This window comes from Argopecten irradians, chromosome 15 (assembly GCF_041381155.1).
Source record: "Argopecten irradians isolate NY chromosome 15, Ai_NY, whole genome shotgun sequence".
NCBI lineage: Eukaryota > Metazoa > Mollusca > Bivalvia > Pectinida > Pectinidae > Argopecten > Argopecten irradians.
Genome location: NC_091148.1, coordinates 32455331 through 32468988, shown reverse-complemented (window position 1 = coordinate 32468988; position 13658 = coordinate 32455331). Strand labels below are relative to the sequence as shown.

Genomic DNA, 13658 nt, shown 5'->3' with positions numbered 1-13658 from the left:
GACAATTAATTGTTTCAAACATATGTTATAAGGGTACAGGATATACATTTTTGTCTGCCAAATCAAATTTTTATTTTTGAGTCATAGTTTGATAAAAAGATATTTCAGTTTATAATAGGAAACAAACAGATATATGAGAATCACCAACTACAATCGGGTAGATTGTGTCATGTACTGATATCGTAGATTGGAGGAACTGGATAGCCATTGTCAGGTAAAGGTGCAACGGAATGATCGGAAACTTTAATAGGTAGTCGTAGTCGATATCGCTGATCGCCGTTATGATAAATATTGACTAATCTTTGTCAGTCAATTAGACAGACAATAGATCAGTATTGTATTTTATGAATGGATCCGGCCAGTGACAATTGAAGAGGTTCGTAAAGGGGAATAATTCAAAACATTTATTAGTAATGTAGTGTATTCATTGAAGTGATATATAATTTAATTACAAACCTATGCCATGTGAAGTTGTTATCTTTAAAAAATTTACGAGGAATCTTAAGAAGATAATATTTAATATTGATTATCAATTCTTTATTCACTGTTTTTCAAAACCTGCTTAATTTGGTCATAAATTGTTCTTTGTAAAGTCACTAATTGAATCCAATCAATAGCCTAAGATCTAACTGAATTATCTTAGCATTTAATTATTTGATCAGAATAACCCTGCTTAGGAACGATGATAAAAATTAGAGTCTTACGGCACTTTATCTCCATCTACAGCTTTTACATTGTGTTCCAAGTTAAATGTTATAGGTCTTACTTTGTCATCGAAGTACAGTACCATTGAGACTTTTCACTCTGCATGAAGTAAAACGTTGTCGGAACCAAACGTGTAAAACCACAAGATCAGTATTTGTAGTTTTGAATAAACAAGAGGCCAAAAGGAACTGCACGTGTAATTGAAGCCATATGCCGCTCTGACACTCTCTCCAATCAATCCAGCTTATCTGGGGGTATTTGAGGAAAAATTGGAAGGAGGCTTATTGGCATGTTACACCTTGATATGTTATAACACAATCAGGACTTGGGGCACTATGGTCCGGAATAGAAATTTGATATATCCAGTATTAGTGATATATACCCCAACTTATGGCTGACTGTTGTCTTTATTGAACAAGGTTCTTATACCAGAAAAATGGTGAACTAAATCCCTAGAGTACATAGTTTTACACTGTTAATAATTTTCTGCTTATTGTGGCACATGGTTGATGTTTCGAGAAACAGGAGAGGAAAGAGTGGTACCAGGGTTTGTGGGGGATATAGAGATGAGGGATTTAGTTGGTAAGTTTGTACCTTGTCACGCCGTATTGTCCTATGTCCTTATTGGGTTGAACACTGTTATTAAAGGTGTTGTTACTGATATTTTAGTGCACTTTGAAAATACCATAGTTCTGCTATATAATACAGTTTTTAAACTCCATGTAGATGTTTTTCCAAAATAACTGTCTAGAATGAATACTTACCAATTATGATGTAAATGTCACAACAATCTGAAGACAATGTGGTTCCTTTGTTTCATTTTTCATTTGTTTAAACCTTTACCAAAAATGACAAACTTGAAGCTTGAAAAATTGCTTTATGTACCTAAATGTGTTTCAGTCTGCTTATTTATACACAGATATTAACTATGAGACAGTTTCCCCACAGGAGCCTCACAGAGTGACACACAATACCTCTACATTGGGGGTGGATGACAATGTGTAACACAGCTACCCATAACATGTCAACTTAACACCGCAATAACTCAACTAATATTAATCTAATTCTATCAAACAGAACTTCAAAAATACAGAATTATCTTAAACCTGTAACATCTAAAATGTTTGATTTTGAAATATTTGACGAAAATTGCCTATTTTTGAGTTCTATTATCAGGTACGTTTAAACCTTTTTTTATTTATTTATGGTAGAAAGTTTGCACAACTTAAGAAATTGTCTTTTTAAGTTTCAAATTTCAAATCCATGTCAGCTTTATGTTGAAAATATATCTCCCTAAAACTACTGAATCAAATGAATCTGATTTATTGTCTAAACAAACAAATGAAAACTAATCTTTGTTTTATTGGAATAATACCTAATCAAGTTTACCATGTCTAGAAATAGCTCCAGCTCGTTTTTATCGTAAATACGAAATTCAGTTACTATATATTGATACTGATTATGCTTGCCATATTTGGTAATTTAAACCCCTAATATAGATATATATATATCTACTGTGTAATTACCTGGCAACACACACCTGTAACATGTAGAACAGTACACCATCGGCCATTATAACCGATCGTGGGGATTACTGACCAGGAGTGTTACCATCTGACATCCCCCGGGGGACGGGCACGCGGTCATCATGACGACCTCTCGTATCACATTTCAGTCGGGGAGTATTGAGCTCCCTCCTATTTCTAAGTCGGGATACACTCTCTCAGGTAACTATATCAAGTGATAAAGAATGTGTTAATGGTGGTATCGTCTTAATCATAATGGTGTCTATAAACTGTATCAGGTTTATCAATTATCAGGTGACAACTAAAATAGGATCCACTGATTTATAAAAGTACTTTTACATACGTGTATGCCATATATATTTTTTAGTATCAAAATGCCTCATAATCATTTAAATTATCTGCCAAAAAAATGAAAACGTCAATTTAATAATTATCATTATTAAATCTTTTAAATGTACATGTATGTCTTTATCAAAATTTGGTTTGTATTTAATCAATCAGTTGATTTATCTGAAGTTAATTGTTGTGCTGAACATCTGAAAATTACCTCTCTTAATACTGACAATGCTAGTCTACGATAATTGAAATTTGTTCACTGGTTTAAACATAAAGAAAAGGAATGTATTCACAATATATTCAAATGTATAAGAATGGAATAAATCGGTGAATTTTACGAGACCTGGTAGCTCAATTGGTAGATTGAAGGTTCTGGGTTCCAATCTAGTCTTGTCTACCGGGGGTACATTTTCTCTTCCCATTACAAAATTGGTGAGCTTGCCAACCCCTTACTATTTATGCTAATAGTAGCAGAGGAATAAGGGTAGGGAAATTGTGTATAACTGTGTAACAGAAGAGGAGAAAATGTAGCGGCCAGACCGGGATTAGAACCAGGGGCCCTCAGATCACAAGCTGAATGCTCTACCAACTAGATGTTAGGATGGAGAATTGTAGTGGGATTGGACTGGGTTAATCATCAGTGACCAGGTAGCTCAATTAGTAGAACTTCTGACTAGTGTTCAGAGGCCCTGGGTTCGACCTCTTGTCTGGCCACTCGTATTGCCTCCTTTCCTGATACACAGATATAATGTGGTATAACAGATTAGAATTCCTTTACAGATTATAAACATGAGTGTACCAGTATTTATACTAATTATTAGATCCTGTGTGTATTATACACCTGTTAATACTGTACCAATATAGCGACCAATCCATCTTAGGTAAATCAATTTATAAAGCTGACAATCAAATTGAGTTTTATTTCTGCCAATTGTCAGCTGAGTCTTGAGCTCTTTATAGTATTAAACTAGCACTGCATTGAGGTTAGGTAGACGAAGTAACAGCTGACTTAGGTGTGTAGATTTATAAACAGAATGTTATCGTAGTTTGTCCTAGACTCAAGACGTAAACTCTTGGACACAATGGATTTGTCGTCTCCATCAAAAATAAGTGTATCAAGTATTAGACCTAAACACAGCACCACATTGAAAGTTGTTTTAGTCGGTATAAATGGTTCTACATCTGGGACTATAGACTGTTAATGTTACAGATATCTATATTCATTATGTTATGATGTCTAAGGATTTAGACCTACGATTGGTTTGGTTGTTGTCAGCAGACATGACATTTGTCTTCACTCAGGATAATGCTTCAGTGAGATAGCACTATAATTTATACAGGGTTTGAATGTATTTTTCTAATTTACATAGTGGCTATGAACAGCAGAATCTATCTACATATCCCGTGGAGCGCATTTTTGCAAATGACAAACGATAAACAAGAAATATAGTTAAAATAAGATTTGATTGACTTTTTACAGTAAACCTTAGTTGATTCGATATCAAGAAACAACACATTAAAGATTATACATTAAAATATTGTGGAGGGCTATTTTCTATTTATATGAAACTGGCGCATTGTTTGAAATCAGCTGATCGATGCACGTGAATCGTTGTAATTATAGTGTATTTATAGTGTCTTCATAGGCAAATGTTTGTTTTGTCAGTTGGTTGATTCATATAGTGACGAAACACTCAGAATGTAAATATATGATAATATATAATATTTCTAATCTCTAAAATATTGAAATCTGTCTTGGTGAAATTAAATAATAATACTTTTTTTATTTAGTACTGTATGCCTGATTCAAACTAGGGGGAGATAATCTATAGAACTCTGCTGAGAAAGTCTTACCAACAACTAATAGGGTATGATGGCCAATCTAGGGGGAGATAATCTAGTATAAAACTCTACTAAGAAAGTCTTATCAACAACTTACGGTCTGGTGGCCAGTCTAGGGGGAGATAATGTAGTATAGAACTCTGCTAAGAATTATCAAAAACATAAGGTCTGGTGGCCTGTCTAGGGGAAGATAATCTAGTATAAAATCCTGCTAAGAATTATCAAAAACATAAGGTCTGGTGGCCAGTCTAAGGGGAAGATAATCTAGTATAAAATCTGCTAAGAATTATCAAAAACATAAGTCTGGTGGCCAGTCTAGGGGAGATAATCTAGTACTGAACTCTGCTAAGAATTATCAAAAACATAAGGTCTGGTGGACAGTCTAGGGGGAGATAATCTAGTATAGAACTCTGCTAAGAATTATCAAAAACATAAGGTCTGGAGGCCAGTTTAGGGGGAGATAAAAGGTCTGGTGGCCAGTCAAGGGGGAGATAATCTAGTACTGAACTCTGCTAAAAAGTCTTATCAACAACTTAGGGTCTTATGGCCAGTCTTGTGGGAGATAATCTAGTATAGAACTCTGCTAAGAATTATCGAAAACATAAGGTCTGGTGGCCATTCTAGGGGGAGATAATCTAGTATAGTACTCTGCTAAAAATTATCAAAAACATAAGGTCTGGTGGCCATTCTAGGGGGAGATATTCTAGTATAGAACTCTGCTAAGAATTATCAAAAACATAAGGTCTGGTGGCCAGTCTAGGGGGAGATAATCATAGTATAGAACTCTGCTAAGAATTATCAAAAACATAAGGTCTGGTGGCCTGTCTAGGGGGAGATAATCTAGTACTGAACTCTGCTAAGTAATTCAACAACATAAGGTCTGGTGGCCAGTCTAGGGGGAGATAATCTAGTACTGAACTCTGCTGAGTAATTCAACAACATAGGGTCTGGTGGCTATGCAGTCTATATCACATACTATATTAGAAACTTTAACAAAGATATGTCAGTTCAATCTGTTATACCACAGGAAAATGTTGCTGTCTTGCTATTTTACGGAGTTATCTACCCCTGAGAACAGAAGTTTGTACTAGGACATGTATTGCTGCTTATTCATGTTTATTTTTTCATACACAACAACAATACACTCAGTTTTCTATAAATAGGTTTTAGTATTTTACTGAAATTAACCCCAGGTGTGCTTAATGAGTCAAAACAGAAATATTTAAATCTAATTTACTGGTCGGTAGTGCTAAGGTCTAATTTCTTAAATGCTTTTTAAATTTCCAATTTTGCTGTCAGGTTGCAAACCAGAGAAGAACAGCCTGGCCACGGTCTATATTTTTATTAAGTGGGGAGCCCCTGTTTTGAGCCATGCATAAACAATTAAAAATAAAATATATTCTGAAATTGGTACATCCAATATGGAGGGTTTGATATAAGTTTCATTTTTTTTCAAAAATAAACATAACAAAAATGGGTTAGAGATTACAATTCTGGGCTCCTCCGGAAGTGCGTCTTGACCGGAAATGCTAGCTTTACTTGAAGGAAAATCCATGGCGCAAGTTTAGGCAAAAATATTGAAAAATCCACCTAATCGACCTATGAAATAAATTGGCTTATTTTGCCATTGTGATAGAAGTGCTCAATTTAAGGTAGGTCTTAAGAAAAAAATTGAGTACAATTTTCTGCAATTTTGGGCTAAAAATCATGATATTTTGCAATTTTTCAGGTATTTTTTTGTTGTTACCATGGTATTCACATGCATGAATAAGCGCAGAATATGGCCAAATATGTATCAAAATATCAAATTGTAATTGCAAAGGTTGTGCTGATTAATTATATATATATACTTTTGTACAGGTATTTTTTACAATTAAATGACTATATCTATATTTCTAAGGCATGCGCCTTAATTTCATAGATTGTCCAAATCTACTGTTTTCTGCTACCTTATACTGCATGGAAAAAGAGGTTTTCGAAGGAAGTGCATTGTCGGTTGTAAATAAGCAGCGCCTCTGTTCATTATAGCTGGGAACCTCAAGAAAACAGGTCATAGACAGGGAGAAATCATGATTTTCACATGGGATGGGTAAGGGGAGGTAATTGGCTTATTTGCTCATTTTCATGGCATGTATACATGCTTATTGTTAAATAATTTGGCTAAAATTCATTTTGCTTTCATTTGTTTGAAAACTAACTCATTATAACTTATTGGATGTTATACAACCCATATTGCATGAATTCTGATTATTTTAACTTGATTTATTGCCCGGTATCCATGGAAACTTAGAGCAATAGTGTTATTTTGTGATTTTCTCTGTAAAAACACTACTTAACTTGTCTTGATCTCAAAAATGCATGTATTTGTCAGAAATTGAGTGTGCGGCAAGGCTGGTATTGTCTATTATTACCAATTTCTTAATTATATGAGGAAAAAAGAGTCTATTTTTGATAAAATAGGGGTGGCGGAGACTTTTACAGATTATTCATGAAAATGCTTATTTCCAGGGTAAGAATACAAAACCATAATGTCATATTCATGAAATTTCCAAATCCTTGATGTCATGTCATTATTTAGATATCAGAATCAGTTTATCTGTTGCAGCTGAGCAACAGTATAAGTAGGGTTTCTGACCTTATTTGTGACGTCATTGAATATTTATGACGTCATAGATACACACTGATAATGTCATGGTTACTAATGACGTCATAGTAATTATGACGTCATACAGCAGGGTCAATATTGATGAAATCCTTGTTTTTTCCACTGCATGTCATAGAGAGAATCTCAAAATAACACATTCAATATTCAAATCCATTTTATTTCAGTAAATGACAGAGTTATAGGACTTTTAATTTTTAAAATTACCTCCCCTTGTTGCTTGTTTGAGAGGAAAATCAATCAAAATGTACCATTCAGGGAAATTCATACTCCGGGCTAGTAGTAACAAATATGGCTGCCTGCTGCAGGCATGGCTTTGCTGCCGACTTTTTGAGGAATAGATTCCAGTTCTTTAACATCATTTTTGGCAGTTCTCGTGACACTGACTATTTAAGATACGCGTTAACCGGATATGTCATTTTGTTCGTCGCATCATGTTCAAGACAATATTTGGGTTTTCGAGAAGCTTAGAAAGTTATAACTTGGTGTATAAGGTAGCAAACCAGAGAAGAACAGCCTGGCCACGGTCTATATTTTTATTAAGTGGGGAGCCCCTGTTTTGAGCCATGCATAAACAATTAAAAATAAAATATATTCTGAAATTGGTACATCCAATATGGAGGGTTTGATATAAGTTTCATTTTTTTCAAAAATAAACATAACAAAAATGGGTTAGAGATTACAATTCTGGGCTCCTCCGGAAGTGCGTCTTGACCGGAAATGCTAGCTTTACTTGAAGGAAAATCCATGGCGCGGGTTTAGGCAAAAATATTGAAAAATCCACCTAATCGACCTATGAAATAAATTGGCTTATTTTGCCATTGTGATAGAAGTGCTCAATTTAAGGTAGGTCTTAAGAAAAAAATTGAGTACAATTTTCTGCAATTTTGGGCAAAAAATCATGATATTTTGCAATTTTTCAGGTATGTTTTTGTTGTTACCATGGTATTCACATGCATGAATAAGCGCAGAATATGGCCAAATATGTATCAAAATATCAAATTGTAATTGCAAAGGTTGTGCTGATTAATTATATATATACTTTTGTACAGGTATTTTTTACAGTTAAATGACTATATCTATATTTCTAAGGCATGCGCCTTAATTTCATAGATTGTCCAAATCTACTGTTTTCTGCTACCTCAGTTACAAATTATATTTCAAATAAACATAATTTCAAAACTTTTGTTCTTGAAAATTTTAGTCAAAAGAATTGGTACTTTAACTTCATTTGTTCATTTTGAAACTGTGAGGAACTCCTTGGGTGGTTTAAGATAATTGCAATGGTGATAGCCAAAAACTGTTTTGTTGATGTAAATATGACTATTTTGTAAAAAAGTTTGCTATAATTTTGTGAAATGACTATACATAATTGTGACAAATGCGCCGTGGCATTTCAAGTCTGATGAATCTATCTTGAATATTCAATATAAGATATTTGATTATATTTGAATGGGTTTCCTCTTTCCTAATGTGGACAAAAGGTTTAGGTGTCTTACATTTCTCCACTTCTTGACCACAAATTTGACATTTTATAACTATAGCCCTCCACGGCTTTTTGAACACAGTCACTATGTCCAACAGACTATGGAGGCCTTGACACAGTGGCTGAGTGGTTAAGGTGTTTGACATTGTACTCAGTTGTCATGCTTTGTACAGCATTTTAGCATTTAAGGGTCCGACATTCTGTGTCATTGTGAATTGTGGTTAAATAGATCGAAGGTGTCAAACATTCAATTTCTAGTCATCCATTTAGTTGTCAATAATATCCAGCAATAAAGCTGGTCACTGATGTAACAGAAGAGGAGAAAATGTAGCGGCCAGACCGGGATTTGAACCCGGGACCCTCCGAACACTAGCCGAGTGCTCTACCGACTGAGCTACCTGGTCATCGATGATCGACCCAGTCCAATCCTGCTACACTGACAATACCCCTTTGAAATCACAGATGAAGTTACATCTGATCTGGTGAATCTTGTTTCTATGGTAACTACGACAGCCATATGTCCCTAAGTATTTAACCTCTAGTCACAAGTTCTAATCCCAGGAGCAGTTGCTGGATACTGACCGCTGGTCAGTGATTTTTCTACAGGTACTCCAGCATTGATCAACAGTCTAAACCTCGCATGTCCTTAAATGACTGTAGCTGTTAATTTAATATAATGTAAAACTATATTTTACATTTGAAAACTGTCATATATGTCATAGCAATGAGTATAAATGAGTGTGGACGGATATGTTTGAATTATTTTATATTTTTCAGTGACCTCCTCACGACTGGAAGCCCTCTCCCAGCCCAGACAGCCTGTTTACTACAAAGGAGATAGGTAATTAATATCTCACTAGAAACAGAAACAAACCATGTGTGATAGTAGTAGTCATTGTTAAACCCCTATAAATTAGTTTCTATATAAACTCTATTGACAAAAATGCCAATAAATGAACTGTTCCGTTGAGGGGTCCAAAGAACTGTTATATCGACTGTTAAAATGTGCTGTTGGACTGGAGTGACGTCACATACAATTCCTGAAGTCAATGCATTGTTTTGAGTCAATGGGTGTAACAAAACATTTATCGACTAGGTTTTGGGGCAACAGATGATTTGTTGGTCCCTCACACAAGCTGTTGCCCTCGGCCTTCGGCCTCAGGCAACAGTTTGTCTTCGGGTCCAACAAATCATCTGTTGCCCTCAACCCAAGTCAACAACTGTATACTGCCATCCTGATACACAACGGTTTTCCTGATGTACCGGTTTCATCTAAAGTAAAGTCAAAGACTGTCCCCCTACACATAAACTTTTTCCTTACCGGTGGTGACATGCTGTGACTTTTGTTATCAACTTTCTGTTTTGAAAATTTCCCTTACCTGGTAATTTTTTTTCATTGATCATGATAAAATTTAATTGAATCAGATCAAATTACATGTAGCACTTGATTTTACTTTAGAATAAATTTCCATCAATCATTAAAGGGCCAATTTAATCATGTGTACATTGTTTTTATGTTTTACTTAAAATCACATGCACTTGAATTATTTAAGGAGTGATACAGGCCTTTAAGGCCAATTCTTTCAGTTGTATTTGGTGATATTGCCTCTTTAAAACCAAACTATTTTGGTCAAAGCATAATTGCAACTTTGCGGAATGCTAGCTTGATTGATTTAATGCATGCATGAACTACCTGCACTCAATAAAAATAGCATGCCTTTGCAAATTTTAAATCAGCATGTCGCTCTACTGTTGGCAGATCTAGTAGCCTCTCGCCTGGTGAATGTGTGCACCAAGTATTTAATTAGCTTGAATGATTTACATTTTATCGTTAATGTTTATTTGAAGTTTTCGGGACGTGGGCCATTATCTGATGACATTCACGTGTTTTCCTGTACTCTCCTGAAACGTTTTATTTCAACAAAACACTACATTAGTATATTGATTATAAACGTTTCAGAAATGATGAACAAATAGGCATTTATTTGTACATTAAAATTCCATTATGGATGGGACTATTGGTACCGCCTATTACCTAATAAACATTTAGGTTATTATTTAAGTATATTAGGGTATACTTGGACTAACCAGCACCCAACAGAAATGTGCTATGAAGTTAGGTTTAAAGAATGTTCATGCATTTATCATAAATTTACTGGGTCCTTATATTGATTGGCAGCTTTTCACAGGTGGGTGGGTGCATGGGTACTTTTTATGTAAAATATGGTATATTAACAGTTTCATACCTGTCCTGGGGGTTGAATGTACATTGCATTTAATGCTTATGTGAATCAACAAATGAATCATATTTTACAACTACATTTGTATTCCATTAAAAACATGATGCAGTATTATAATTTAGTTTTTTAGTTGTGATTGTATTTCTACGTGGTTTTTTTTTAAAAACATTCAATGTTTTACCATAATACTTTGATTTTAATCAACATGTACCATTGGACTGGCCACTGCGATCTCTAGAATATTGAAAACATTTGGCTTGATAATGTTTTGTCTCTGTAACTTGTCTGATTCAAACTAGGGAGAGATAATCTAGTACATGTATTTTAAGAATTCTGCTGAGAAAATCTTAGTAACTTAGGGTCTGGTGGCCAGTCTAATCTACTCAGTATGTCATTACATGTACAGTATATACATGTAGATATATACCCTTTAGTTAATACCTATAGAAAACTTATGTATTATTCATGTCAATTGTTTTCAGCTTACCAGTTATTCTTCCAAATGGTAACAGGTAATTACTGGAACGACAGTAAACATTGCATGACAGTGATATGGTAGTTGTAACAGTAGAAAACAATTTGACATTTGTTAATTATTAACTTAGATTTCTGTAATTAAAACAAAAATAAAGAGTGCCAAATGTGTGATTATATATTTTATAAAAGCAAATTATAGCTGTGCTAGAATTACCTCCCCTGTTTTAAAGATGAAGAATATTGTAAAAGGAGAAATTTTACCCAGAACATTTCAAAATATGTTTGTCGTTGAAAAGAAGTCTAATAAAACTCATAAATAATGGTATTGTTATTCTGTCATCTAGCTGTTATTTTTTCTTTTTTTAGTAAATTAGCTTCAACTGTCAGTGTTGTAATTGTAGATTTTTCTCACGCAGTAATTAAAAAAAAAAAAAATCAAAAGACAATGTAGATTATCTTAATTATATGTATAAATATGCTTTTAATTAAATTATTCATTGTTGACTTAGAGTGAACTTTTCCAAGACATTTGTTTAAATACTGGAAAAATGACTGACTGAAGACCAAGTTACAACTAAACTCTTTATCATTTATATATATTATACAGTCTGTGCTTACTATATCATATGATTTCTATAAATCACAATGCCTTACATTTGTGTATCATATCGCTCAGCTAAAACATATATTTAGGTTTGAGGTACTAAACATTGAGTTGTATAAAGGACTCTAATGTGTGTCCCTGTGTGAGCTCTCATCATCGACTTTCCTGCCCTAACCATGAAATCAATGGACCATTTAGTTGTGTAATCCATGTGATTGTCCGGTTTCACTGTGTCCCATTCCATTAGATATTTTTAGTTCATGTAAACTGCTATTCTAAAAATTAAATGTATTCCAATCTAAGTAAGAAATAATCATCTCTGAACTAAGTCTCACATATCTTACAGAGTTAATTCCCATTAAACTCTTCTATTTTGTATCATTTTTCCAAATAATTTTACATTGGTGTTGCCTGTTGTTTGAAATAAAATTGAGTTTAAATTGAAATTCCACATACATCTATAATTATAAAAAAGTCATGTCAAATTATGTTAGTGTACATACATAGAACCAATATACATACCCGCCCTACCATACCTTTCGGCCGGGTATGAAATGATCCCTATGTGTTCTAGTGGAGCACTGCCTCAGAAATTCATTTGGACACAGTTTCTATACTCTTTTGTAGGTTTCCAATTATTTTATGCATATACATGCATTTACATATTATTTTTCTCAAAAAAACAAACATTATTAAACTACCATACTTTATATCTACCGTCCCGCTCACAAGACGTCAAATTCACAATTTGTGGACTTGCCATATAAATTCTGTCAGAAAAACCATCATATGTATTATGTGAAAAAAAGTAATGCCTCAATGAGAATTTGATATTTTATGTGGTTCAGTTTTATTGCCTAGAAGATAGCGATATAAACAAGTACGATAAAATGCGTACAAACATTTTAATAATGGTTTGCATAATCATTACTTTGCTCCATTAGCAGTAATAGGCACCAATTGTAGCTCTAAAGATGACACCATTATCTGTCTAAAAGTCTTTTGAGCTACAATATTGCAGCTAGTGTATACAATGTATTACGGAATCATCAACCCCCCCCCCCCCCCCCCTTCAAAAAATAATGTCACTAATGATAAAATTGTTTTTCCTTAATTGGCAAATTATCTGAAATATGTTGGCCAGTATTTGGTCCATTGTAGTGTGCGAATACGCTGAATCAGTTTGGAATATTTTAACTTTTTTTACCATTGTGCAATACATCGATAATATCCTATGGTTGTAGTGTGTTTCTAGTGCTCTTGGAACATACCTATAATATATTTGTTTGTGTGTGTGTGCTTATTAATATATCATTTATAAGCTGAAATGCTAAACAATGTGATCATTAATGTTTTAATTACCAGTGTGGTAACTTTATCTAATCCAAATTTCTCAATTTTTATTCATTTTACTGAAGTTACATAGCAAAATGATGTTGGTTCTTTTTGTTTCAAGAAACCAGGGCCAATCTCATAGCTAAATTCATATGGATAAGATTTGATATAAAAACAAAACTTTTTTTGAAAAAGAAAATAAATGTAAATTTACAGAAAAGATGAATTTATTTCAAAATATGAAGTATTCTGTATGTGATATAGACCGATGGAATGAGCAATATACTTTTGTATAAATTATTATGATAAAATAATTTTTACCTGTTATCTGTATTAAATAAAATGGAGTTTTGTTTTCAAAGTTAATTGTCAGAGATCTAGAGCCTGCAGGGCATATTATAACTAGTAAGCAAAATAGGTTTTAGATGATCCTAATGATTTGTAT

General features: G+C 33.7%; 1 protein-coding gene across 4 annotated transcripts in view; it reads left to right on the top strand.

Annotated features, from left to right (window-relative positions):
* LOC138309861 (sperm microtubule associated protein 2-like) overlaps positions 1 to 13658 on the top strand; it is a 28248-nt gene that overhangs the window by 9466 nt on the left and 5124 nt on the right. The window contains exons 1-3 of one of the 4 annotated variants that reach the window (XM_069251102.1): positions 2233 to 2432; positions 9335 to 9398; positions 11280 to 11309. In XM_069251102.1, the coding sequence (XP_069107203.1) occupies positions 2354 to 2432; positions 9335 to 9398; positions 11280 to 11309 (173 nt within the window). In that variant the 5' untranslated portion in view covers positions 2233 to 2353. Of the gene's footprint in view, positions 1 to 2232; positions 2433 to 9334; positions 9399 to 11279; positions 11310 to 13658 lie in introns of those variants that run through there. The other 3 variants (XM_069251100.1, XM_069251103.1, XM_069251101.1) reach the window with 3 other exon arrangements.